We start from the raw sequence: 23,960 nt of genomic DNA, 5'->3' as shown, positions 1-23,960 counted from the left end.
AAAGGTCTACTGTATGTACAGCAAAGACGATGTGAGGAACCGAAAGAAAAAAAAAAAAAAAAAAAACGTCGTAGGAGCCGAAATCGCATTTACAAGTAATTTTCTGCCAAACAGGGGGCGCGACACAGGGTCCCCCGAGCCAACCCCTTTCAAACCCCCTAGACCCACATCTACACAACCAACTCCTCATCCCCACCCCCCTCCCCCTCCTCCTCGACCGTCCCAAAAATAACACTCTCCAGCACGCCCCTCTCTCCGCTATCCCTGACCATCCCCTTAAACACGCCCTCCTCCTTCATCATCAACTCGAGCGGCGTGCCAAACTCGACGACGCGGCCCTCGCTCAGAACGAGGATGCGGTCGAAGTCGACAATGGTGCTCAAGCGGTGCGCAATGACGAGCAGCGTGCTGTTGTCGAACTGCTCGCGCACGCTGCGCTGGATGCGCTCGTCCGTCGCCTTGTCCACCGCCGACGTCGCCTCGTCCAGCATCATGATCTTGGGCCGCGCGATGATGGCGCGCGCCAGGCAGAGCAGTTGGCGCTGCCCTTGCGAGAGGTTGGCGCCGCCTTCGGAGATTGTTGTGCTGAGCGATGCGAAGGGGTTGGTGTTTGTTTGCTCGGCTGCTGAGCCGTTGCCGCTGCCGCTGCCGCTGCCGCTGCCGTTGCTGCTGGCGCAGGCGTAGTCGGCGGGCGAGACGAGGTGGACGCGCTGCAGCGCCTCGCGCAGCTCGGCGTCGGTGTGCTCGTTGAAGGGGTCGAGGTTGGACCGTACCGTGCCCGAGAAGAGCACGGGGTCCTGCGGGATGATGGCCAGGCGCGAGCGCACATCGTGCAAGCGCAGCGCGGCAATGTCGAGCCCGTCAATATGTATGCTTCCCTCGCGCGCCTCGAGGAAGCGGAAGAGCGCCAGCGTCAGGGACGACTTGCCCGCCCCCGTGCGGCCCACGACGCCGACGCGCTCGTTGGGCCGCACGCTGAAGCTGACACCCTTGAGAACCGGTGGCAGGTCCGCCGCGTAGCTGACGACCAGGTTGTCGACTTCCAGACGCCCTTCCGAGGGCCAGGCGGCGGGTGCGGGTGCGCCGCCTTGATCTTCGGTCTCGATCCCTGATGAGTACTCGATAACTCTTTCGACTGCGTTCATGGCCAGCTCGACGATGGCGTACTGCCGCAGCATCCAGACGACGGCCATCGAGTACTCGAGCGTGAAGCCGAGGGCAAACCCGGCCAGCGCCGCGTCGATGCTCCTGAGCGAGACGATCAACGTGGCCATGGATAGCGAAAAGACGGCCCCGATGACGCCTAGTCGGTATGTCAGCCATCGGTTGAAGGCCCACATGTAGAAGATGGTCTGTCCGTGTCGATCAATCAGATTGAACATGTTATCAATGTAGTCGGCCGTCTTTCCAAAGGCGCGGATGGTGCTGAGGCCCGAGAGCGAGGCGCCAAAGAGCTCAAACATGGGGCTCTTTGCCAAACTCTCCAGGCGCTTGGTTTCGCGCGCGCCGACGAGGTAGAAGAGGGCATAGCGCAAGCAAAGGGCCAACAGGATGACGGCGAATAGGATCATGACTGGCGTGACCATCATGCTGTACAAAGTCAGTTGAAGTCCTATTCAAAACAGGAACGGGATCGTTGTCAGGAGTGGAAAGGCAGAAGGGACAAGGAGTATTCACGCTCCTCGAATATACAACACCACAAAGAATCGACTAGTGAACAGAGAACAGAATCGACTTACCCAGCAACAATAATGCCAACCACGAGCAGCATGTGGAACAGCATGAACGAAAAGCCACTCGCCTGCTCCATATCGATGGCACTAAAGTCGGCCGTGAAGCGATTTAGGATGCGCCCAGTGGGCACCGTATCAAGCCAGCGCATAGGGGCGCGGAGGACAGCGTAAACCAAATCGTCAAAAAGCTTCCTGCTGGCACGAATTGAGCCACAAAAGACGACGTAGTAGCGGATGGTGCCAAACAGCGAGATGCTGACCGAAATGAGCATGTAAACGCCGACATAGAAGTTCGTGTCGCGCGTCAGGGCCTGCGAGTGGTAAGGGGTCCGGACGGGATATTGGAGGAGGCGTGCGATGATGCCTGTGGAGGCTTCTTGTGTCTTGTATTGCCCCGTCCAGATGGTGAGCCACCACGAGCGGCCGAGAATCAGCGCCTGGATGACGCAAAACGCCAGCACGATGCCGGCCCAGAACCAGTAGCCGCCGCCAGCCTTGATGTAGTGTCGGTACACGGACAGCAACACCTTGCCCTTCATCTTGGTCTCTTCCTCTGTGAACTTTTTGGGGACGTTCTTGGGCCCAGAGTCGAGGTGCATGTGGCCTCCGTCGTCGATGAGAGCCGACCGCTCGCTGACTCTGGATGCACGTCTGACGCGGCCGATGCCGTTACCGTTCTCCAACGCTGCCGAAAGGCTGCCCCGTCGGACGGCTGAGCTGCGCCGCCTGCGCGGTGACATGTAGCCGTTGCTTCCATCAATCAGAGGTGACTCGTCCGTGAAGTCATCCTCGTTGCGCTCCTCTTCAAGAATCTCGTCCAGCCCACCATTTTCGCGTAGTTCAGCTACCAAGCCTGAGCGCTCAACCTGACCTTCGCCCAGGAGCACTTCGAAATTGGTGCGTGGCAGGCAAAGCGATACATGGTGTGTGACGACAATGCGGGTCCGCCCGTATCCCAGCTCGCCCGTCAGCGCGTGTTCGAAGATGTGGCGGCCAACGTGTGCGTCGACGGCGCTGAAGATGTCGTCCATAAGGAGGATCCCGGCGCGAGAGTAGAGAGCACGAGCAAGAGTGATGCGCCATTTCTGCCCTCCACTCAGATTGATTCCTTGGGCACCAATTTCGGTTTTGTCTCCGTCAGAAAGCAACTTCAGATCTGGGTCCAAAGCACAAGCTTGGATGACTTTGTTGTAGCGCGTCTCGTCGTATGGTAGGCCGAAGAGAATGTTGTCGCGGAAAGTGTGGTTCTCGATCCATGGTTGTTGGCTGACAAAAGCAATGGTCGATGGAATGATCCAGTTCGACGGGTTGGCCTTGTGGTCGTAGCGCTTCTCGACGGGCAGGGCTTGCGGGACGACTATGGATCCCGAGAGAACGTCGACCTCGCCGAGAATGGCCTTGAGCAAGAGGGTCTTGCCGCTGCCAGTGCGGCCAGAGATGACGCTGAGCTTGCCTGTTGGAAAGGTAAAGTCGAGATCGCGGAGGACAAACGACTCTTCGTTCTTCTCCGAGTCGGAAGGCCACGCAATGTTAGCGTGCTTGAAGGAAATTTCGTCGCCGGGGATGGTGTTTGAAGGCTTCTCAGGAGCGTTGAGATATTCTTCGATTCTCTTGACAGAAACCCAGGAGTCAATGCCCATCGCGATGATTTCGGGAACAAAGGCTAGGGTGCCTTCAATTTGACCGAGGATGCCAATGGTAGTGAAAGCAATCGACGGGTAGAGGTGCTTGTAGACCAAAGCGTGCACAGCCAAAGTCACTGCTGAGAGCATGTAGGGCCCAAAGATCCAGCAGAAAATGAGAAACGTGTCGGAGACAAAGACTCTCCAAACAATCTTGAGTTCAGTCTCTCTGTACTCCTGAATTTTCTTCTGCCACTGCTGTTCCAGCGCGCTGAACTTGATTTGTCGAATGCCGGTCAATGCCTCATTCAGGACGGCGAGCTTCTTGTCGCGGGCTGACATGAGGTCGTTTTGGGCACTGGCGTAGCGCCGGGCAAAATAGGAATTGAGTGGCAGCACGCAAATCTGAGCGGCGATACCAGCTAGGAGTGCCTCCCATCTGGAAGGGTTAGAAATGTTCTCCAATACTGAAAGCAGCGTCACTTACCCGACAAGCTTGTAGATAAAGACGAAAGCCAGCGTCAACTTAATGACCGCGCTCCAGACGATGGCCTGGTAGGTGCTGAAATCCGCAATTCTCTTGGAATCCACACCGACCAGATTGATCGTGCCCTGCTGCGTCTGCTTGAGTGCGTCTTCATCCTCTTCATTGCCCTTTTCCCCATCGGCGTCTTCCTTTTCATCATCTGCATCCTTCCTCACGCCCTTGGTCTCCTTCCTGCGCATGCTCTTTGCAAAAATCAGCGCGCTGAGTTGTACGCGGATTGGCACATTGAGACTGCCGTAGCTCAACCACCAGCGCCAATTGTCAATGTGATTGTCAACGAGCACCGCGACGCCCAGTCCCACGACCCACAAGCTCGCCGCTATCGTCACATCTGCACCGGCATCGCGCGCCTCGAGCAGCTGCAGCAGCTTGTACATGGCATATTGCGGCGCCATGAACGTGATTCCCGACAACGCAGCAACAACGTACTGCGTGATGAACGCCGACAGATGCGCGCGAACAATGTTCTTCCAGAGGCGGCCCGTGTACTTGGACGCCACAAAAGCATCGTGCAGGTCGCGCGAGCGGGCGTGGCTGTCGAGGGTTGGCAGATCAGACTGGTTCAGGAAGCCCTGCTTGGAGGCAAAGGACAGCAGTGGCGTCAACCAGCCGTACGTGTGGCGTGAGAAGGCAGAGGCGCTGCGTGCGGTGTCCACGGGACAGCCTTTGTATTCGACATGAGGACGTCGTGGGACCAGTGTGCAGAGTATTAATCCGGTAAGGGCTAGGGCCACGCGTGCTATGGAGAGGCCTAGGAGGCTCTTGGGGAGCGTTCGGAAGTCGTCAACGTAGCAATATATGGCGAGGGAGATGAGATATATTGCGGCGTTGTTGATTGCCAAATTGTATCTCCGCACAGGCTCTTTTTCTACTGATAATTCGATGGCTTGGATAGTGAGAGGCAACTAACCAAAGTCAGACGTGTTCAAGCTACGATTTGCGTGAAAGAGAATGGTTGCGACAAGACAGGCCAGGGGAGAAGCTGTGAGATACCCATCACATTGAAAAAGTTCTACCCAACAACTTGAAACCGCAATTTTCAGACAAGGCTCTCAGTGCCCGCTGCTCAAAAAGTTGCCGATGTGAAGAGATTCTGCTTGGTCCTAATGAGGAGGAAGAGATATCCAAGCCTTTCGAAAGGGCATGCAGACAACCAAAACATTCTCCCGAAGCTTTTTCTTGACGATTTTATAACGAACCGGAGCCATAGAGCCATGGTGCCAGATGCAAGAAGGAGCAATGGAACATGGGGGGAGGAGAACGTCGGTAAAGGCAAAACAGAATGAACTTACCCACAACCCCGCGGTCACCCACTGCACTACGCACAGAAATCCGTCCTCCCGATGCTCCAGCACGCCGACAACAGCCCTCGCAACCGCAACTGCGAAGCCCGCCGCAGCCACGCCAGCCAACAGGGCCAGTCTCACCTTCAGCGCGCACCCGTACCTCGCCACGGCATCAGGCGTAGCAACGCCGTCGGCGTCGGCGTAGGCAGCCTTGCCCGTAGCAACGGCGCGCGCATCGGGCGGAGCCGTGTCCAGCTTGGGGGCGCGGCGGCGCAGGCGCAACGTCTGCACGATGCTAATGGTGGCATTGAGGGAGAGGATGGCGAGCGCGGCGGTGGCTATTGCGAGTGGGAGCTTGGGAGAGAAGCCAGAGCCGGAGCTGGATGGCTGCACAGATTGGAAAGGCGTTTGCTGTTGCGGCGCGGAGAGCAGGTCTGGGGGCGCGTTTGTGTCGCCACGAGGCGTCGTTGTTTGGAGGAGCAACGCGCGGGCGAATGGGGCGAATGGGGCGGACATTGCCGCCATGGTGGTGGTTGCGATGGGGGAGAGGTCGGCTTGGAGCGCGCGCACGCTGCCAGGACTATATACTGGGCGAGTTGGAGTACGGAATAGTGTTGAATATTTTTTTCCCTGCGCGAATTGCTGAGCGGGCGTGGGGGTTCAAGGTTGGAATACAGTCATGGTGCGCAGGTGGCGCATCAATGAGTCAGGTCGACGAGAGGACGAGCGGAGGAGAGGCAGGGGAGGGCGAGAGAGGAAAAAGTGCAGAAGAAGATGGGTGAAGGGTGAAGGTGGATGGCAGTGGAGGGGAAGTGAAGGACGTCTCTTTGAGGGCAGCGCCGCTCGCGGGATGGTCCGTTGGCGTTGGCGACACACTGAACGGCGATGATGTCCTACCTAGTGCTATCAACTCCTCCCCATCAGCTGCAGCTACTGACAGTACCTGGGTATGTACATGGCTTGGCACCTGCTCCGATTATCTCGCGTCTCGCTTGCTCTCGCGTCTGCACACGCGCGCCGCAGCCTCGATGCGGTGAGCATGGCGACGCTCCCCACTACTGCTGCAAGTTTTCTGGCCGGGCCGCTTCGAATACGAATTCCTTACAATCAGCCGTGGCCAACAACCGTCACCGCTGGATTCCAAGCTTAGTTAGGTAGAGGGCAAAAACAAAAGCAAAAGCAAACGACGACAGAGCAGCAGTTTCCAACGCACCAACGGCCATGGCCGGAGCAGCGCGCGTGCGAGCTCCGCCGCCGGGTTGCCCTTGTCTGCTGCCCTCGGGCCTACTGCTGCTTATCTGGACCCCTTTGCTTGGAACGAGGGTCCGAGGCCCCCGACTGTAAGGTATACGCCTCATTCCTCGTCACTCTGCACTCATGCTTTTGCTGACCAAACCCAATGTCAATTTTGAACCAATTCTGTTCACGAACGAATCACATCAACTGGTACATGCAAAGAACAAAACTTCAAATCCGTTCGACTCCTTCCCAACTCCATCATCAGACCAATGAGAAACCTGCCCGGCCATCCGTCCGTCCGTCAGACCCAAGGGTATATACGACATTACTGCTTCCGCGCTCCACACGAGCAATCCCGCCATGAACCCCTCCCCCCTTAAACGGCAACGCTCCTCTCCTCCTCACGCCCTCTTTGCTCGCTGGTAATGGTGCTCGGCGCATCCTCCTCGTCCTCCTCGTCCTCGTAGCTGTCGCGCGCCCCATGCTCCGACGCTGGTACCCAGATCCCCGACTCGCGGCCCTCAAGCGGCTGGTCCTGCCCAGAGAGGTCGAGCCCTTCCCCGTTGGATCGTCGAGCTCGCGAATGACGGCGCTGCGAAAGCGTACGGGAACGGGTCGAGAGGTTGGACTTGACGACTGCATTCTGCTCTACCCAGCTCGTAAGAGCATCCTCACAGTCTTGAATGATGCTATGTTTCTTGTTAGCCTCTCGCGCTATATTCTCATGACTGTCCTTCCAGAACTTACGCCTTGCTAGCTTCGTAACCATCGTACGCGGGTCTAGTCTCGCCCGGAGTCACAGGAGTATCGTCGACAAGCTCCAGCAGGTGCTTGCCGTAGCCTGCAATAATGGCGAGCTTCTCGCAGTGCTCGCGCAAAGCGTCGAACTGGTACGTAAAGGCAGCCTTCAACTTCTCGCGAGTAATGTTCGACAATTGCGCTTCAGCGACAAGTGACTCAGCTTCGGCGCGGACCAGCTCTTGTTCGAGGACGACGATGCGCGGAGAGTTGGGCTCCTTGTACTTCAGCTGGGCAATCTGATCCGTGATCTTTTGCTTCCCTGTTCGCGATTGTCAGCCCATCTGCATTTCGTCTCCGGTCGAGCCCAAGTGTAACGAAATGACGTACTGTCGCGGCTAGGCTGGACCGAAGCCTCAATGTTGCGAATGCTCTTGATTGTCACACGGTATTGGTCGTAGCGGTCAATGAACTGGTCCTCGAGCTCGCCGATTTCGTAAATGAGGACACCGAGCTTGTCCGTAACGTCTGACACGTCGTCGTCGCAGCCTTCGCCCCAGATGGACAGTTGTTGCTGCGCGCCACCACGTATTAGCATCTGCGCGTTGCACATCATTCACCAACGTCTGTACTTACAGCAACTTCCATGCGCTCACGACTGACGAGCTCCATGCTGCGCATGACGTTCTTCTCCATCTTGACCAGTTGCGACAGCTTCTTGGCCAGATCGGGGCCGAACGCGCCGGCCGTCTTGTGGCGGAACGAGTGTCCTGCAAAGCGCCATATTAGCAATGCTCACGCCTTTGTCGTGCGATTATGCTCCAGTCGTGCGACATGTTCCGGGAGTCGCGAGTGCTGGTCGGGTGCTTCGCGAAGCCAGCGACGCTGATGCCCAGACTGCTGCGGATCTCCCGGACTCGCGACGGATGGTGGCGACGAGTACGCACCGATGTTGGCCCTGCCAAAGAAGCGACCGGACTTGGTGGACGAGGGAGGCGGCGGCGGGTTCTGGACTTGCGACGCCGTAGGGACGCGCGACTGGCGCAGCGAGTAGGTGCGATGCATGGTGGCGATGGATGGGCGCGAGGCAATGCTCTGAGATGCAGCTGGTGTGGGGCAGGAAGATTGGCAGAGTAATGGAAGTGTTGGGCGATCTTCGCGGGGATGGTTGTTGTTTTGTAGAGCGAACAAGGCGACGGAAGTCTTGGAACCGGAAAGGGCGAGACCTGACCTGCGTTGGGTCATGATATGACGAGGCCTCAGCCAGTGATGTCATGCCGCTCCTCCGGTGCGGCCCTTCCGCTCTCCACACTACGGTGCATTATCCCCGCCCATCGCGTTTCTACACCAACAAGTCGTCTGCTTCACGTAAACAATCAAACGTTTCGATCCTGCGCAATTGCTTTTCCGATCATGGCCAAATCCTGCCGACATACTACTCCAAAGACGCCCTGCCAAAGGATTACCCTTCCGTCACCCACACGCCATCATGTTGACAGCTGCAAGGGTCCAAAAATGACGGCGCACCACGACCAAGAGAAGCTAGTTGATGTGAACAGTGGCCTGGAGCACGCACTCGCCAAAAGCCTCGCGCCGCAAAACCCATGTTTAGCGGTACCACCTGTGTCATCGCCCAATGCCCGCGGCTGACGGCGTCGACCAACACCGTGTCACCAGCACCACCCTTTCTGAGCTGGAAAAAGCTGCGCCGACGCATGACCAACCTACGCCACCGTGCATGGGCATTGTGGTTACAGCTGTTCGCGCCTAGAGGCCCTATCCCGCTGCGCTTCTCCCTTTTCTCGATTAAACACGTAGAGCGGTTCTTTGTCCGCGTCTTTGCGCAGCACGTAGCGTCTCCAAAGCCACGGGATCGTCTTCATTATCTGGTAGCGCATGTGCCGCCTCGTTGGCACCTCGACTGCTCCTGGTCAGCAACTTGTCCGTCGACTCCCAAACTCGTCGCTGGAAACCTTACATATGGCGTTGAGTTCCTCGAGCGTCCTCTGTTTGGTCTCGGGAACCCACAGAAATATCATCACAAAGGCGACGACATTGAGCCCTGCGAATAGCCCCAACGCGCCGGTCGGCGTAAGCGCCGAGCTCATTTTGGGATAGACGAGTGCGAGAATCCCCGCCCAGAAGAGGTTCGTCGCAACGGCAAAACTCATGCCGACCTCTATCCTCGAGTTAGCATGATTACGAGGAATGCTTTTCCAGGGACTTTGTGCAAAGACGCGGTTGTACGATTTGAAAGAGAATGCAGGGATAGGGGCAACATATGCTCCTTGCTGGAGACTCAGAGAACTGTTGCAGAGAGGACTTGTGTGCCACGATTCTTGACTCCAAATCTCGGTACCCGATGTTGTTAAGGCTTACCTCGATGAGACAGGGGAAATGCTTCTGCGCAATACGTAAACGGCACCGGCCCTATACATCATCAACATCTCAAATCGTCTCACGCGACAAGCACTAACATACCCTCGCCAGGCGAATAAAAAGCCGCGAATAAAAAGATGAACAAAGTAACCGCGCCGAGTTGACTTTGGCCGTCGGGGATCTTGAAACAAAACGCTGCCCCAAGCAACGTGAGTGCCATGCCTGGAAAAGTCACGAGCAGCAACGTGCGGCGTCCCAGCGTGTCGATGCGGTGGACGGCGGGCAGGGCAAAGCTGACGCGTACGAATTAGTATGTTGTCTGATATGAAATGAAAGCCGGCGCGACGAACACAAAGTTGACCAGCCCAAAACCCCAGGAGACGAGCAGCGCCGTGCGAGCGTCGTGGCTCTTGTAGTCGGTCGATGATTCGGGCGTGAAGAAAATGGATGCGCCGTAGAACGCCATGATCTATGGTTCGTCTCGTCAGTGTCTTGACGCGCCGATGATGCGGAACCTAGTGGTGTTTTACATTGATGCCGCACATCTGCTGAGCAATCATGACCGTATGCGCAGCCAACGTCGCCTGTCGGACACGATCGATGGTAAACAGTTGCAAAAACCGCCGGATGTACTGTCCAGCCTTCTGCAAGTCGCGCCCAACCGGCGTGCGTTCTCTGTAGTGCGGGTTCTCCAGGGGCGCCCCGCGCTCTGCCATGACGCGCGCTTCCATCTCAATCTGCACATGCATGTAGTAAAAGTCTCGGGCCGCTTGCACTTCAACGTTGCGCAGCCGCTTGAGTGAGCGGTAGGCGGCGGCGTAGCACTTGTTCTTGATGTACCAACGCGGCGATTCGGGAGCGTACCAGATGAGGACGAGGAGTGGGACGGCGGGGATGAAGGCGCTGCCAAGCTGCAGTCGCCAACCAATATCGCTAATCTGGTAGACCGCCAGGTTGGCAGAGAAGCCTCTAAGGCGGTTTTGAGCCAAAATTTCAGACAGCCGGAAAGGGGCCCGCTCACAGGAAGATGCCCAAGGCAACCCAAAATTGCCAGGCACACAGAAAACTACCGCGGAAGAAACTGGGTGCACTCTCCGCCGCGTAGACGGGCACTGTGGAAGCCTTGCTTCCCATGCCAATCCCAAGCAGGAGACGGCTGATGAAGAGTTGCGGCCAGGTCTGACAAAAGGCAGCGCCAATGACAGAACCAAAGCAGAAGACGGTGGCAAAGAATATGGTTCCTCGTCGACCGACGTAGTTGTTGAGCGGATCAGACAGCCAACATCCCCTTTACAGGTGAGTATTGTCCTTTACCTCACTTTACGTGGTGCAGTGGACTTACAATACTGCTGCAGCAAAGTAGGGCGCTGAGTTGACCAGCCCGATTAACCAGTCGTTCTCGAAGCTGACCCCCATCTCACCAGGCCAGGCGAGATTGGCTCCCGATGATCCGGTCTGGTCCTGTATGACTCGTTAGGTGTGCGCCGTTTCATTGATGTTGGGTCTCGTCATACCCAGCCCCTGGAGAGTTTTGTCAGATTGAACAAGCAAACAGAGGACCAAATCTGATGGCGATGGATAGGAAGAATCCAAGCTTCCCAGGACAATGAATACAGTGAGCGGTCAAGTGAGCATGTGCACCATGAACCGGCAGCGAGATCATCTGTGTTTTCCAGAGGCAAATACAGCAAGCCTCCTATTTCTTGATTGAGGCCAGCAGGAGAGCCCTCTGACCCAGAAGAAACAAAGAGAAGAAGACTCACTGCAAAGCCGCCGCGATCGAGGTGCATCCAATGGTCAGCCAAAGATCGCGCGGCTGCTTCCACAGCTTCGTCTGCTCATCCCGCAGAGCCTGCTTCTCCTCTTCTGTCAGACCCTCGATCGCCTCGAATAGTCGAGGGCTTTGCGCTATGCGAGCCCCATTTTGTAGCAGCTCGAGGTTGATCACGTCTGTGAGGCCGTACTTGTCTCTGAAGACGATGACGTCTTCTTCGAGTTCTTCGGGTGTTCGGCCGTCGAGCGGATTGTCAATGCTGCCGTACGTGGAGTCTGGTCAGTAAAATGTTGGGATGGACATAGATCAGATATGTCCGAGTGTAGTGTGGGGAAGGATCGGGATTCAGGTGCGGCTCGAGGTGACAGTCTCCGCTCGTGAAACGCCTTGTAGACACAAGGAGACCAACGACTCATTCAACTAATCTGACAATACTTCAAGGAGTGAGCTTATACATGATGACGAGAAATTCTCCGAGGAAAATCAAAACAGTGAGCGTATATTTCCTAGTTGCGTGGAAAGAATAAGACGCAAAACGACCAATCAGAGCAAGTGGATCAATCTTCCAACTATTCAAAATGCAAGTCGAAAGTATAAGTCCTGTAAGGAACCACAAATGGCAGGGACCGGGCTTGGTTGATACTAGTTGACCAGACTCACTAGACTTGGATGTCTGCCCCGGGATCGTCGAATCGACTCTGGTGCACGGCCCCGTTCCCAGGCTGCTGGTATTTGCATAAGCCGGTACGTACAGCAGCGGCAGTGGTGACGCTAGCGTCAAAAAGACTCACCGAAGGCCATCCTTGAAGCTCGAATGGCGGACTCATTGTTCGACTGCGCACGCAGCAGCGAGGACTTTCATGGAGGGTCGAAGGGCGCCAATGCCGAAAGAGAGGCGGAGCGGACAAGGAAAGAAGTCGGCGAATGGATGGGAGTGTGCATTGAAGAATGGGAGGACCGCTGACATGGAGAGTCGGGCAACTCTTCCCTATGGCCCTCCACACTTTCAGCCTCGCCAAGGACAGCTGAGGGTGGCTGCATGCTCGTCTGTGGGAGCCTGCCACCCTGGTACGCCTGGGGTAGAATGCGGAGGGGCGCGCGTCGGGCCAAGCGCTCGAAGGATTCCGGTAGAACGTCTTTGCTCCAAGCAGCCGGCCGACTTTCGTTCGCAACCTCTCCTGATGGGCTTCTGAAGTGCGAGACTTCGGGACATGTGTCCTCTTTCCCAGCTTGCGCTACGATGTTGCGCCAAATTTCTTCATGTAGGGGCCAACGGCTGTTCTGGGGGCATGAGACTTGTTTGTGGCGAGGGGACGTCGTGCATGGCGTCTGCATTGGAGAAAGTTGCCCTATAAGTCTTTCCCAAAGGCGTCGACCCACCGCTGACAGCAGCAACTGGCTGTTCCCCGCGGTCCAAAAATGGGTCTGCGCCTCCACAATAATGGCAGTCCCGCCGGCGTGACCAGTAGCCAGAGCCTTTTGAGCATGGAAGCCGTTTTATTGCTGTTGCGAATTCCTGCGATGGGCGTGGCACGCGAGCTGGTTTTTCGGGGCCCCGGTGAGGAATGCGTTGGCATCAAAGTGCCAGGCGCCGTTACTCGAGTTAGGGCATCTCGTGACACGGACTCGCTTCCAGAGCTGGAGTGACGGATGCGCGTGCGAAACGCATCGCTGTGCATCATTGGCCAGGAGAGTCGAAGGCGCATATCAGGCAGCTGTCGCCTAAACGACAGCGGTGTATTTCGGTGACTCTAGCTCCGGTAAGCCCTTTCTATTCCTTTTGCCATCAGCGGCGCAGGTCCACGTTAGCATTGCCGTTGCTGCATACAGACGTGGAGGCTCAGCTGTTCCTGGTGCCATGAGGGCCCTCCGCACCTCTCTCCGCATTCTCCAGACCATCTTTCCCCAGACTTTTGGGGGGACCGAGCGTCCCGTTGATTGCCTCGCATCATCTTTGCGATATGGATCCACTATCAGTCCTCGCTAGCACGGCCCAGATAGCCTCGCTATGCGGCACTCTAATCAACACTTTGGGGCGCTTCGTCGACGATTCAAAGCATGTTGACACGACCATCGAAAGCATGCTGATCGAAATCCGGATGCTCCGTGATGTCTCCCAGCTAGTCCATTCAACTATGCGCACTCAGTCCATGGACGAGCTCGACGAGTACTGGAAAAATATCAAAACCCTGCTAAGCCGTTGCGATAAGACTTTGAAGAAACTCAACTCTGTTCTTGCGAACATTTCAGCTCGGCAAGGCCTCGGGAGGATGCCAATAACGCAGCTTCGGCTCAACATGAAGTCGCACACTGTTGCGAATTTGAGAAGACATGTCAAGTCTCACACGCATGCGTTGCAAGTGTTGCTGCAGCTGGTAAATTTGTGAGTTTTCCACAAAACCTTGTCGAGTATAACGAGGCAGTCGTCCCGGCCTTTGCGAGATGTGAACGATCGACAGACAGGATTATTTGGTCAGAATTGCTGACCAAATCTGTAGAATGACGGCAGCGCAGAATCATGGCACCATAAGGTTTGAGCTTGAAGAGCTGAAGGCTCGCATTCAAGACGTCAAAAATTCTTTGTGTTCCAAAGAACCGACCAGCCAATTCGAGATCCAAGACGTCGATTTGAGCCAGACGGACATCCAAGAAGAGGAAAGAGCAGTGGCGGACTTTGAGAAGTTCATGGAATCTGCCGAAGCCGCCAGCGAAATCGCGAGTATTAGCGCAAGCGCATGTGCCAGCGTGAAGCTGGCTTCGTCCATTAGGTCCGACAGTAGGTCGGTGCACGAGAGAAAGAATTCGACACGAGCCTGGAGGACTGACCCGTGGGAACTGGATGGAATGCCGTTGGAAGAAAAGCTACGCAACTTCCAGCAAGAGCTCAGTTTGACTCCGGATAGCCCGGACTCTGATTCCGACCCCGACCCCGACTACGAGGACCACTTCCCTGCGAACGTAAATGCCCGACTTGTAGAGAGATTCCGATTAGCGGCCCGGGATGAGTTGCAGGCGGGGAACTTCAACAGAGCGGAAAACTCTTTGATGAAGATGATTGAGCATCTCGAGGAAGGGGAGAGGAAGCACGGCATTACATTTGATAGGATCAAAGTAAGAGAGCAGCTGGGAGAAGTGTACTACAAACAGGGGAAGCTGGACGATGCAAAAGACATTTATAAAGGGCTCATTGCGGCTCGTTCGGACGAGAGAGGAAAGTCTGATCGAGACAGCCAACGAAGACTCCCTGGATCTCCGAACGAAGGCGAAAAGACGCAGGAAAATATCCAACGACGACTTGACGAATGCAGGTGGTACTACTGGCTTTCCAAAATTTACTTGCTACAGCAAGATCTGAAGCATGCCGTCCGTTATGCGAAGAGATCATTCATTGGGCAAGTCGATTTGCTCGAGAAAGAGGATCCAATCTTGTTCGAGTCCATCCGGCTGCTCGTACAGATCTTCCAGCAGCAGGGCGAGCACATAATGGCCGGTAGCTTCCGAGACATGTATCTTGGAGACAACGCCGAAGCTGGATTGGCACGTAAACCAAGCGAAGCCACCGCGTCGAGTCGACGTAGCAGCCACAGCAGCGGCATAGAGTCCTTGATTTCCGCAGGTTTCGATCCTCAATCGCCAGAGTTCTCGCCCCAAAGCGCGCTGGAGCATGTTATTGTCGAGAATGACGATCGCGCTGTACCAGCCGTGCTCCACACTGTGTTGGACAAGAAAATCCAGAGAAGCCTCGCCATCGAGGCCTTTGACAAAGCAGTCACGTACAAACGATCGGAAATCGCTTACTTGCTTGCGGACCGCATCGGCAAAGATTCACGCCTGCCTGATGGCGCCACTCCGCTGATTCGGGCTGTGCAAACATCCAACGAAGACCTCGTCCAGATTCTTTTACTGCGTGGGGCAGACCCAGAGATTAGGTGCTCTCAGGGGATGACTCCTCTGATGCATGCTGTGGAGTGCAGTAACGAGTCCATTGCAGCGATTCTGCTGAACAAGAAGGCCCACGTGGATGCACCAACTTGGGGATGGACGCCTTTACAAAGGGCGGCGGATCGCAGACATCCAGGGCTAGTGAAGCTGCTTCTTGAAAACGACGCCAATACCGAAACCCGGGGCCCGAGGACCTGGTCTCCGGACGCAAGACTCGGAGATTGCAGCTACACCCCTCTCTTGATTGCTGCCCGCAGCGGCTCTCCATCGGTAGTGCGGTCGCTTTTGGAGAAGGAGGCGGACATTGATGCAAGAACGTCGACAGGAGCGACTCCGCTCATGTACGCTGCCGAAGAAGGACACGCAGAGGTGGTTGACCTCTTGGTCACGGTACATGCCCCTGTCGACGCCGTTGACCGGGCCGGCAACACTGCTTTGCATCGAGCAGTAAACAAGAATTGCAACCAGGATGTGATATCGATCCTGTCCAGCAAAGATGGCATAGTCAATATGGGAAACAAGGCCAGCGAAACGGTGCTCCATATTGCGGCCGGCAAAGCAGGCGACACAGGGATCATAGGCATCCTTTTGAATCTTCGCGGCGACCTTGAAGCAAAGGATTGTGCTGGGCGGACCCCTCTTCACGTCGCCATTGAGAAGAGACTGCAAGCAAACGTCGAGATCCTGTTGCAAAGAGGAGCAGATGCTGGTACCAAGGACAATCTTGGGCGAGACGCAAAAAAGGTTGCAGACAGGAGCAGCCAGGAAGTCAGAGGAGTCGTCAAAAGGCATGTGAAGGAGAAACGTCCTGCAGCAACAGCCTTGCTTGGGGCAGCAAACCGCCGTACGTCGGAGCAGTCATCTAGTGACGGAGACCGCGGTTCCATCCGCCATGGGCGTAATTCGTCTCTTTCCACGACGGGGTCGAGCTATTCGTTTTTGTCGAGATTGACGTAACATTCGATGAACATTGTCCAGCTAGGGAGGCCCCACGGTGTTTGAATTGCACCGTTTTGAGTATGGACATTTGTATTTGGACATTTTGTACGAGAGTGAGATGCGAGCGAGTTCTTGGTCAGCGGGATGACTCTCCTTCGGCGCGTCTTTCAGCGAGAGCGGTTTGTTTTGGCACTGGGAGGAGTCGCATTGGTTGGTGGATCAAAGGTGTTGGAGGCACAGCTGAAATCCGACGGAATTCAGGTCCGGTCCGTTGCCAATCGGATCGGAGTATTGATTTATCCAGACTTTTCCCGCTCCTTCCTGCCGGCTGGGGGGACCCCTTGGCGGCTGGCGCTGGCGGTGAACAGGATGGCCCATGATCCGACGCCGCTTAGATCACCAACGGTGCTGTCCCCTCAGGCAAGCGGCTGGCTGTCTTGACCTCTTTGCCCTACGCAAGCCTCACCTTGTGCGCTCTTCAGTCCGCCGTCTGTAACCTGTCGCATGTTTGGACTGCGCAACCGTCAATCTACCTGCTCAGACCGCGCGACCAACCTGTGTTCTCGACCTCGACCGCACCATCATCATCCAAAATGCCCAAGCTCTCGGACGTTGCGTACTACCTGCTCCATACGCAGGAACTGCGGGCCATAATCCAATGGTGCGCGGAATCTCCTTTGCCCACTTACGACCGTTTTGCAAACTGATCCAGGGTGTAGGAAGATTTGGCACAACCCTGTCCATGAGCGCGATGAAACCAAAGAGTGCCCGTCGCTTCGCAGGTGCTTCTACTTCCTCGACAAGACGAGCCGTAGCTTTGCAGCAGTCATCAAGGAGCTCCACCCAGAGCTCCTGGTACCCGTGTGCCTCTTCTACCTCGTACTCCGTGGCCTCGACACCATTGAAGATGACATGACCATTGATCTGCCGACAAAGGAGCCTCTCCTTCGCGACTTTGACAACATTCTGGAAAGGGACGGCTGGACTTTCAACGACAATGGACCCGACGAGAAAGACAGGGAGCTGCTTACAGAGTTCAATGTTGTGATTGAGGAGTTCAAGAAGATCAAGCCGGCGTACCGCTCCATAATCAAGGACATTACCAAAAAGATGGGCAATGGCATGGCCGACTATGCGAACAATGCTGAACACAACATCAATGGTGTCAACACTGTCAAGGACTACGAGCTATACTGCCACTATGTTGCTGGTCTCGTCGGCGAAGGTCTCACCAAGCTGTTTGTTGAGGCCGGTCTGGCGAACCAGCAGCTATTGGTCCGCCACGATCTTCATGAGTCCATGGGCCAGTTCTTGCAACAAGTCAACATTATCAGAGACATCAAAGAGGACCTTGACGACAAGCGGAGATTTTGGCCCAAAGAAATCTGGTCTAAGCACGTCGAAAAGTTCGAAGATCTGTTCAAGCCCGAGAACAAGGAGGCCGCTCTCAACTGCAACTCCGAAATGGTCTTGAACGCACTTCGCAAAGCTCCCGACTGCCTCTATTACTTGGCTGGTTTGAGGGACCAAAGTGTGTTCAACTTTGCCGCCATCCCGCAGTCCATGGCGATTGCGACGCTCGACCTGTGCTTCCGCAACCACCAAGTATTTGAGAGAAATATCAAAATCACCAAGGGACAGGCATGTCGCTTGATGGTTGAATCGACTCAGAACCTCCAGCTCGTCTGCGACGTATTCAAGCGGTTCTCGCGCTCCATCCTCAAGAAGAATGACCCCAAGGACCCCAACTTTCTCGAGATCAGCATTGCTTGCGGAAAAGTGAGTCCATGGACTGCACCGGCAGCATCTTGGGCCACCAGCTGACCACTTGGCATAGATTGAGCAATTTGTCGAGACAGTCTTCCCGACGCAAACGGCAACGAATAAGAAGATGAAGCCCATGTTGAGCCCCGAAGAAGAAGCGAAGCAAAAGGCGGAGAGGGAAGAAGCGAAATGGGACGTGATCTACATGGCAATTGCCGTATTCTGCACGCTGACCCTTGTCACGGGCATAATGGTGGGTTTTAAAATTTTCCTCGTCCTCGCAACACCTCGACACCACCTAACACGACGACAGGTCCTGGTCGCTTGGCTTGCCGGCGCACGATTCGACATTGCCTTCCAAAATCTGAAGCAGGGCATTTTCAAAGCACCTGCGCCTGGCTCTGCCTCGGCCTCGCAAGCCGTCGCTGATTACGACCATCAAGAGCTCTAATGACACAGAGTACATATGATGACTGGACGGCTCATGCACTTGATATCCCTAGGCCTTCCGAACATATCCAGCGACTCATCCGGCGCGGTGACGGTGGACTGCAGGCTCGCTTTGGTTGGCAGCCTTTTTTCTTTCTCAAACGCCCATGGCGAAGCAATGCAAAGGCAGACATTGGCCAGCCAGGTAGATATACTAATGTAAAAGTGTGCGATTCGAGCGAGACTGTTGCACGTGGAGCAGGGCTTGATGGACCTCATAGCACGGATGTCAAATTACAATCCAGCTACTCAATAGCTCTGATTGTGCCGAGAAGTGCTGAAAACAAAATACATTACCCGACACCGGGAACTGCTGATGATGGGCTCCGTCAACCGTTTGGGAGTGCATATCAGCTGGTGCGGTACACATGATGATGTAGCTTTTTTTGGTATTGCCTTAGTTTAATGAAGACATGGCGTTTCCTACCATGTACAACACCAGCCACGTGAAGACCTCAAACAAGCAGCTGCATCGGAACCAAGGCGGTGTGCGGCGACGGATGCCAAGGCCGCATCTTTGTCGCGACTGGGACAGGACCGACTTTCGCGACTGCCGACCGTGGCTGACTTTTCGTGCACAACCAGAGCAAGCACGGCCGCGCATCATCCTGTCCCAACCTAATATCCAAGACAACGTCCCCGTCTCAGCCTCTCCTGTTCCTGGACTAAACATCTACCTCGACCACCACGACCCTATTGCTCTCGCTCAACCCTCACCCGCAGCCATACCCGTGAGCGTTCTCGAATCCTGCAGCCCTGGCCGCTAGCATCATTGCTGGTCTGGTCTGGCTTGTCCTTGAAGCACCGCTGAACCAAGCCTAGGTGCCTGCTCCCACGCACTACGGTCGCGCCGCGTGAAACCTGACCCGAACCGAAAGAACGAAACCCCCACGCTACATCCGTCATGGCTGCGACTGTTGACTCTGCCGCGGCTACAGCCCCGAACCCACAAGAGCCCGTTCCTCTCGACACCATCCCAATCTCACCCGAAGGAGCAATGGAGAACGGAACAAAGGAAGAAGGCACCAATGGCCAGACCGCTCATGGCGATGAGACTGTCACCGTCTTCCACGACCCCAACAACTTCAATGTCAAGCATCCTTTGATGAATGCCTGGACCTTGTGGTTCACCAAGCCACCGAGCGGAAAAGTGAGCGCAAATCGCAAAAGCGCATCCGTGGGCAGCTGCTGATGATTTGCAGGGAGACAACTGGAATGAGTTGCTGAAGGAGGTCATTTCGTTCGATTCCGTCGAGGAGTTCTGGGGCATCTACGTACGCGCTCCACCGTCGCCGCATTTCGAGGGTCGCTACTAACAAAATCCCTTCCAGAACAACATCACCCCGACGTCACAGCTTGCCCTCAAGTCCGACTACCACCTCTTCAAGAAGGGCGTCCGACCCGAGTGGGAAGACCCTCAGAACAAGCACGGTGGAAAGTGGTCTTTCTCTTTCCGCGACAAGAAGCTCATCGACATTGACGCCCTCTGGCTGCATGTCATGCTCGCCGCCATTGGCGAGACCTTGGAGGACGACGGCGACGGCGAGGTCATGGGAGTCGTCGTCAACGTCCGCAAGGGCTTCTACCGTATCGGCCTATGGACTCGCACTGTTGGCAAGCCGTTCCCTGGTGGCGGTGATGGCAACAACGCCGGTGGAAAGGGTAGGACCTTTGAGCAGGGCAAGGAGGTCTTGTTGAAGATTGGTCAGCGCTTCAAGGAGGCCCTCGGCTTGAAAGAAGCGGATCAGGTCGAATTCTCTGGCCACACGGACAGCGCCCACTCTGGCAGCACCAGGGCCAAGGCCAAGTTCACCGTCTAAGTTTCGAGCGCCTTCTCTTTTTTACGACTTCTGGGAGTTCAGTTTCCACATGAGCAGGCTTACATGCTGTCCATTATATGGCGACAGCCCAGCTCAACGGGGATATCAAAAGTTGGGTTTCAGGCCCGATAGACGGTTACTTTGCATGACATGCGGATGAGGACATCAGTCAACGGAAGGTGAAACAGGTGGCCCTTCCTGATGTCCCGAGATAGTCTGGGGAGGCATGATTTTCACGGCAGGTTTTATTGAAGCATGGCGTTTGCAAAACACATCAAGGATTTGCGGGGGCAGCGCTGGGTTGTAGCTACATAGCTGGAATATCCCAACAGTAGGGTTCTAAAGGAACTTTGACCTGACACTGCATTTTCGCTGGATGTCGTGCAAGATTCGACGACCTGAGCCACAATGCGCGTCACATGCGTTGGATTGTGGCTTGTCGCTGTCGGTTGTCTCCCTTTGCTGCGGTGCAAGTAAAATCGTCATCACTTGCCAGGGTCCGTCAGGCGGCAGAATTCCGGCCCTCCATCTCATCTATCGACCTGGACTCTTCCACCACCGACTCAACCTTCCGTGACACCTCGTTATCCTGCTCGCTATCCTCCGATACCCTCAGAACTTATTCGCCATGGTTGTCGACACAACCTACTACGACGCGCTCCAGGTCGCACCCACCGCGACCGACATTGAAATCAAGAAAGCCTATCGCAAGCTTGCGATCAAGCTTCACCCAGGCAAGTTTGCTTCGGCGACCTGCGCTGCATGCTCACAAGACATCTGACCGTCTACTCCAGATAAGAACCCGGGCGACGAGTCTGCGCACGAGAAATTTCAAGCTGTAAGCTTGCCCCGCCAACAGCTACAACCGTCTCCACTTTCTAACTCGCCTGGCGCAGATTGGCGAAGCCTACCAAGTCCTCTCCGACAAGGAACTCAGAAAACAATATGACCAGTTCGGCAAAGAGGGTGCTGTTCCGCACAGCGGGTTTGGTACGTGATGCAAGCGAATATCAGCGGCGCAAGAACACCCTCTAACTCAAGTCACAGAGGACCCGGCGGAATTTTTTGGCATGATATTCGGTGGTGAAGCTTTCCACGATTGGTAAGACGATGCAATCGCAGCGCCCTTGAACGTGTCACTGACGGGTCACAGGATTGGCGAAATATCACTTATGAAGGACCTCACCCATACCATGGACATCACAATGAAGGAGGCGGAGGAAGAAGAGGCCGCGGCGGCAGCGGCGGGCGCAACAACCGAGTCGGAAAAAGCTGCGGAAGCTACACCATCTACGTCCACCGCCGAGGCTGCACCTGCGCCGGGAGTGACAACTGAACATCCTTCTGCAACATCCACCGAGGCCCCATCCGCAACCGCTGCCACGACAGCGGCGTCGACGACGACGGAGGATGCTGCATCGCCAGCACCGTCAGGCACGAGTACTCCTCGTCCAAGGGGCATCCCGATGCGCCCAGCCATCATGGACAAATCCGAAGAAGATGCTAGATTGGATGCTGCGGGTGTATCTCAGCAGGAGAAGGAACTTCGTGCCAAAGAAAAGAAGAAGGGCGGCCTTACCAAGGAGCAACGTGACCAGCTTGCGGCGTACGAGCAAGAGCGTAAAAAGGTCCGTGACGAGCGTGTCACCATGCTCGCCAAAAAGCTGGTCGACCGCATCAGTGTATGGACTGAGACAGACAAGTCACCTGAAGTCACCAATTCTTTCAAAGAGCAGATGCGGCTGGAGGTGGAGAATCTCAAGATGGAAAGCTTTGGTCTGGAGATCTTGCACGCAATCGGTCAGGTATACTTGTCCAAGGGAGGCAACTTCCTCAAGAGTCAAAAGTTCTTGGGCATCGGCGGATTCTTTGGCCGACTGAAGGACAAGGGACAGCTGGCCAAAGACACCTGGGGAACAATCAGTACCGCCATCGACGCGCAGATGAGCATGGAGGAAATGGCCAAGGCTGAGGAGCGGGGCGGAGAAGACTGGACCGATGAGAAAAAGGCAGAGTACGAGAAGCTTGTCACCGGAAAAATTCTCGCGGCCGCTTGGCGAGGAAGCAAGTTCGAGATCCAGAGCGTGCTGCGCGACGTGTGTGACAAGGTCCTGGGTGACAAGACCATCAAGCCGGAGAAGCGCGTGGAGAGGGCGCAGGCTCTCGTCATCATTGGCGAGCTTTTCTCCAAGGTTAGTGCAGGCTCTATCGAAATCTCGCGCTTGTTGCTAACTTGATCCATTTCAGGCCGAACGCGACCCAGAAGAAGAGGGAGACTTTATGGCGTTTGAGCAGCTCATGGCCGAGGCGGCGGCGAAGAAGGAGGACAAGAAGAAGAAAAAGCCCAAGCACGGGCACTCCGAGGACCAGCACAAGAGTGAGGAGGCCTCAGCTTCCAAGGCTAGCGCTTGATTGGAGTGGCGTGCGGGTCATGTCTGCATCACTACTCGCCCGTGGGGTTGAGTATTACCTCGCGCCGAACGGAGGTCGCTCAGGGGAAGTGGTCATCATTGGTGGACTTGTGTTAACACGCCTTCTTCCACATCCAGAGTTCGCGACAATGGGGCAGGTACGAAGACAGGCATGCAGGTCGGAGGAACTTTGCCTGAGCAAGAGGTTTGCGTCGCGGTAAAGAGATGGCCTGCAACGAGCATCACGGATAGGTATGTTCAACTGGTCTAGCAGCAGCGAATTGGAATGCTCGGACGATTCATTCATCGGTAGAGTTCCCTTTTTCATTTGATTTCCTCCCTTTCGTGTTCAATTACACTTAATGTTATTCTTCCATTGCTGGCGAATTTGTCTAGGCTAAGTAACCGAACTATTGTTTCTCTTTCTCGGTTGCTGCGTGGTTCGACGCATGTGTCTCGATTCGGCACGGAGGCATTAGGTCACAATGTGCTGCCCGTCACGCCAAAGCCAGACCTTGCTGCTACCGGCAAATGGCACCGCGACTGCAGTGCTGGTCACTGGTGCTCTTGACTGCTCCCATAGCGCCGAAATCGCCTTTCACCCTTTTACCCAGGACTTCTTATCCCTCCAGGCGGAAACATGACACCAAGCTTCACACCTTATCCGGGCGGTCCGGGCCTCAGAACGGCTCTGGCCTTTGTTTACCCTTCCTCTATCGTCGACTGTTCGCTCGCCTTCGTCGCTCGTTCCATCCGCAAGCCTGCCCAAAAGCGAAAGCCAAAACCAGACCGGTGGGCTCTTGGTCATCCGGGTCCCGAGGCAAGTCATCACTGGGAAGCTTCTGCTAAGTATAGAAACAAACACGACGCAGCAGTGTGCACAACATTGGCTCGGCGCGTTCTCTCCTTCTACTGTTTACTTTATTTACTTGCTTGTTTTCTATTTCCTCCCGGACACGCCGGGCGGGGTCGCTTGGAGAGTTACCTGGGTTGGTATGGCCTGCCGGTGATTTTAAGCTCTATAGGGCTGTTGTCGGTGGCGGATGACCGGCCGCCTGGTTGGTCGTCCCGCACCGCACCGCAGCCACAGCATACCGCGCCGGTCCGGGAGGCTAGCTTAACGGTCGATGGGGGAAAGTCATCGCATGACTGGAGGAATGAGGGATCCCAAAATCGCCATGATTTTCGGGGTCAGTATGTTTGAGGGGCTCGCTGGTGAGACCGCATCTCTGGTACGCACTCACCTCTCCAGCTTCGCTTTCAATAGTCCACCTCGT

The 23,960-nt window shown here is 55.6% G+C and overlaps 7 protein-coding genes across 7 annotated transcripts; 3 read left to right on the top strand and 4 right to left on the bottom strand.

Moving 5' to 3' along the window:
- Positions 1-170: 170 nt before the first annotated feature.
- On the bottom strand, positions 171-6,097 carry J3D65DRAFT_581305 (putative ABC bile acid transporter; the record flags this gene model as incomplete). The annotated part of the gene is made up of 4 exons (XM_066797713.1): positions 5,195-6,097; positions 3,843-4,807; positions 1,740-3,794; positions 171-1,590 (listed from the first exon to the last, which is right to left on the bottom strand). Exons 1-4 carry the CDS (start codon positions 5,711-5,713, stop codon positions 171-173), a joined length of 4,959 nt encoding a protein of 1,652 aa, XP_066659486.1. The 5' UTR covers positions 5,714-6,097.
- A 486-nt stretch (positions 6,098-6,583) lies between these two features.
- J3D65DRAFT_608973 (meiotic expression up-regulated protein 14) lies at positions 6,584-8,374 on the bottom strand. Its single transcript, XM_066798646.1, has 5 exons — positions 8,113-8,374; positions 7,802-7,935; positions 7,556-7,739; positions 7,175-7,487; positions 6,584-7,116 (listed from the first exon to the last, which is right to left on the bottom strand). The coding sequence occupies exons 1-5, from the start codon at positions 8,228-8,230 to the stop codon at positions 6,804-6,806; spliced, it is 1,062 nt and encodes a 353-aa protein (XP_066659485.1). The 5' UTR covers positions 8,231-8,374; the 3' UTR covers positions 6,584-6,803.
- Positions 8,375-8,555: 181 nt separating this feature from the next.
- J3D65DRAFT_608969 (general substrate transporter) lies at positions 8,556-11,306 on the bottom strand. The gene is made up of 9 exons (XM_066798645.1): positions 11,059-11,306; positions 10,887-11,005; positions 10,566-10,832; positions 10,075-10,513; positions 9,895-10,013; positions 9,647-9,837; positions 9,545-9,595; positions 9,144-9,344; positions 8,556-9,086 (listed from the first exon to the last, which is right to left on the bottom strand). Exons 2-9 carry the CDS (start codon positions 10,958-10,960, stop codon positions 8,917-8,919), a joined length of 1,512 nt encoding a protein of 503 aa, XP_066659484.1. The 5' UTR covers positions 10,961-11,005; positions 11,059-11,306; the 3' UTR covers positions 8,556-8,916.
- On the bottom strand, positions 10,985-11,577 carry J3D65DRAFT_608966 (uncharacterized protein). Its single transcript, XM_066798644.1, has one exon. The coding sequence runs from the start codon at positions 11,332-11,334 to the stop codon at positions 11,053-11,055; it is 282 nt and encodes a 93-aa protein (XP_066659483.1). The 5' UTR covers positions 11,335-11,577; the 3' UTR covers positions 10,985-11,052.
- Positions 11,578-16,792: 5,215 nt separating this feature from the next.
- J3D65DRAFT_546627 (farnesyl-diphosphate farnesyl transferase-like protein) lies at positions 16,793-18,414 on the top strand (the record flags this gene model as incomplete). Its single annotated transcript, XM_066796827.1, has 4 exons — positions 16,793-16,860; positions 16,919-17,978; positions 18,037-18,216; positions 18,277-18,414. The coding sequence occupies 4 exons, from the start codon at positions 16,793-16,795 to the stop codon at positions 18,412-18,414; spliced, it is 1,446 nt and encodes a 481-aa protein (XP_066659482.1).
- A 585-nt stretch (positions 18,415-18,999) lies between these two features.
- J3D65DRAFT_608951 (eukaryotic translation initiation factor 4E) lies at positions 19,000-20,632 on the top strand. The gene is made up of 4 exons (XM_066798643.1): positions 19,000-19,183; positions 19,275-19,602; positions 19,655-19,726; positions 19,784-20,632. The coding sequence occupies exons 2-4, from the start codon at positions 19,357-19,359 to the stop codon at positions 20,270-20,272; spliced, it is 807 nt and encodes a 268-aa protein (XP_066659481.1). The 5' UTR covers positions 19,000-19,183; positions 19,275-19,356; the 3' UTR covers positions 20,273-20,632.
- Positions 20,633-20,767: 135 nt separating this feature from the next.
- J3D65DRAFT_608950 (X-domain of DnaJ-containing-domain-containing protein) lies at positions 20,768-23,108 on the top strand. Its single transcript, XM_066798642.1, has 6 exons — positions 20,768-21,006; positions 21,067-21,110; positions 21,169-21,262; positions 21,320-21,374; positions 21,426-22,464; positions 22,520-23,108. The coding sequence occupies exons 1-6, from the start codon at positions 20,901-20,903 to the stop codon at positions 22,682-22,684; spliced, it is 1,503 nt and encodes a 500-aa protein (XP_066659480.1). The 5' UTR covers positions 20,768-20,900; the 3' UTR covers positions 22,685-23,108.
- The last annotated feature ends 852 nt before the right edge of the window (positions 23,109-23,960 follow it).

This window comes from Phyllosticta citribraziliensis (genome assembly GCF_038025025.1).
Source record: "Phyllosticta citribraziliensis strain CPC 17464 chromosome Unknown J3D65scaffold_1, whole genome shotgun sequence".
NCBI lineage: Eukaryota > Fungi > Ascomycota > Dothideomycetes > Botryosphaeriales > Phyllostictaceae > Phyllosticta > Phyllosticta citribraziliensis.
The sequence above is the reverse complement of the archived record's forward strand: the minus strand, read 5'-3'. Positions and strand labels throughout refer to the sequence as shown.

What these genes read in the sequence shown, in the direction of transcription:
- J3D65DRAFT_608973 (XM_066798646.1), bottom strand. Translation starts at nt 8,230, where the DNA reads ATGCATCGCACCTACTCGCTGCGCCAGTCGCGCGTCCCTACGGCGTCG. An exon ending in GTGAGCGCATGGAAGTTGCT is followed by an intron (nt 7,740 to 7,801) that starts GTAAGTACAGAC and finishes GGTGGCGCGCAG; the next exon opens with CAACAACTGTCCATCTGGGG. An exon ending in GGTTACGAAGCTAGCAAGGC is followed by an intron (nt 7,117 to 7,174) that starts GTAAGTTCTGGA and finishes CAAGAAACATAG; the next exon opens with CATCATTCAAGACTGTGAGG.
- J3D65DRAFT_608969 (XM_066798645.1), bottom strand. Translation starts at nt 10,960, where the DNA reads ATGGGGGTCAGCTTCGAGAACGACTGGTTAATCGGGCTGGTCAACTCA. An exon ending in TACTTTGCTGCAGCAGTATT is followed by an intron (nt 10,833 to 10,886) that starts GTAAGTCCACTG and finishes TCACCTGTAAAG; the next exon opens with GGGATGTTGGCTGTCTGATC. An exon ending in AGCAGATGTGCGGCATCAAT is followed by an intron (nt 10,014 to 10,074) that starts GTAAAACACCAC and finishes GACGAACCATAG; the next exon opens with ATCATGGCGTTCTACGGCGC.
- J3D65DRAFT_608966 (XM_066798644.1), bottom strand. Translation starts at nt 11,334, where the DNA reads ATGCACCTCGATCGCGGCGGCTTTGCAGTGAGTCTTCTTCTCTTTGTT.
- J3D65DRAFT_608951 (XM_066798643.1), top strand. Translation starts at nt 19,357, where the DNA reads ATGGCTGCGACTGTTGACTCTGCCGCGGCTACAGCCCCGAACCCACAA. An exon ending in CCAAGCCACCGAGCGGAAAA is followed by an intron (nt 19,603 to 19,654) that starts GTGAGCGCAAAT and finishes GATGATTTGCAG; the next exon opens with GGAGACAACTGGAATGAGTT. An exon ending in AGGAGTTCTGGGGCATCTAC is followed by an intron (nt 19,727 to 19,783) that starts GTACGCGCTCCA and finishes AATCCCTTCCAG; the next exon opens with AACAACATCACCCCGACGTC.
- J3D65DRAFT_608950 (XM_066798642.1), top strand. Translation starts at nt 20,901, where the DNA reads ATGGTTGTCGACACAACCTACTACGACGCGCTCCAGGTCGCACCCACC. An exon ending in GGTGAAGCTTTCCACGATTG is followed by an intron (nt 21,375 to 21,425) that starts GTAAGACGATGC and finishes GACGGGTCACAG; the next exon opens with GATTGGCGAAATATCACTTA. An exon ending in TTGGCGAGCTTTTCTCCAAG is followed by an intron (nt 22,465 to 22,519) that starts GTTAGTGCAGGC and finishes GATCCATTTCAG; the next exon opens with GCCGAACGCGACCCAGAAGA.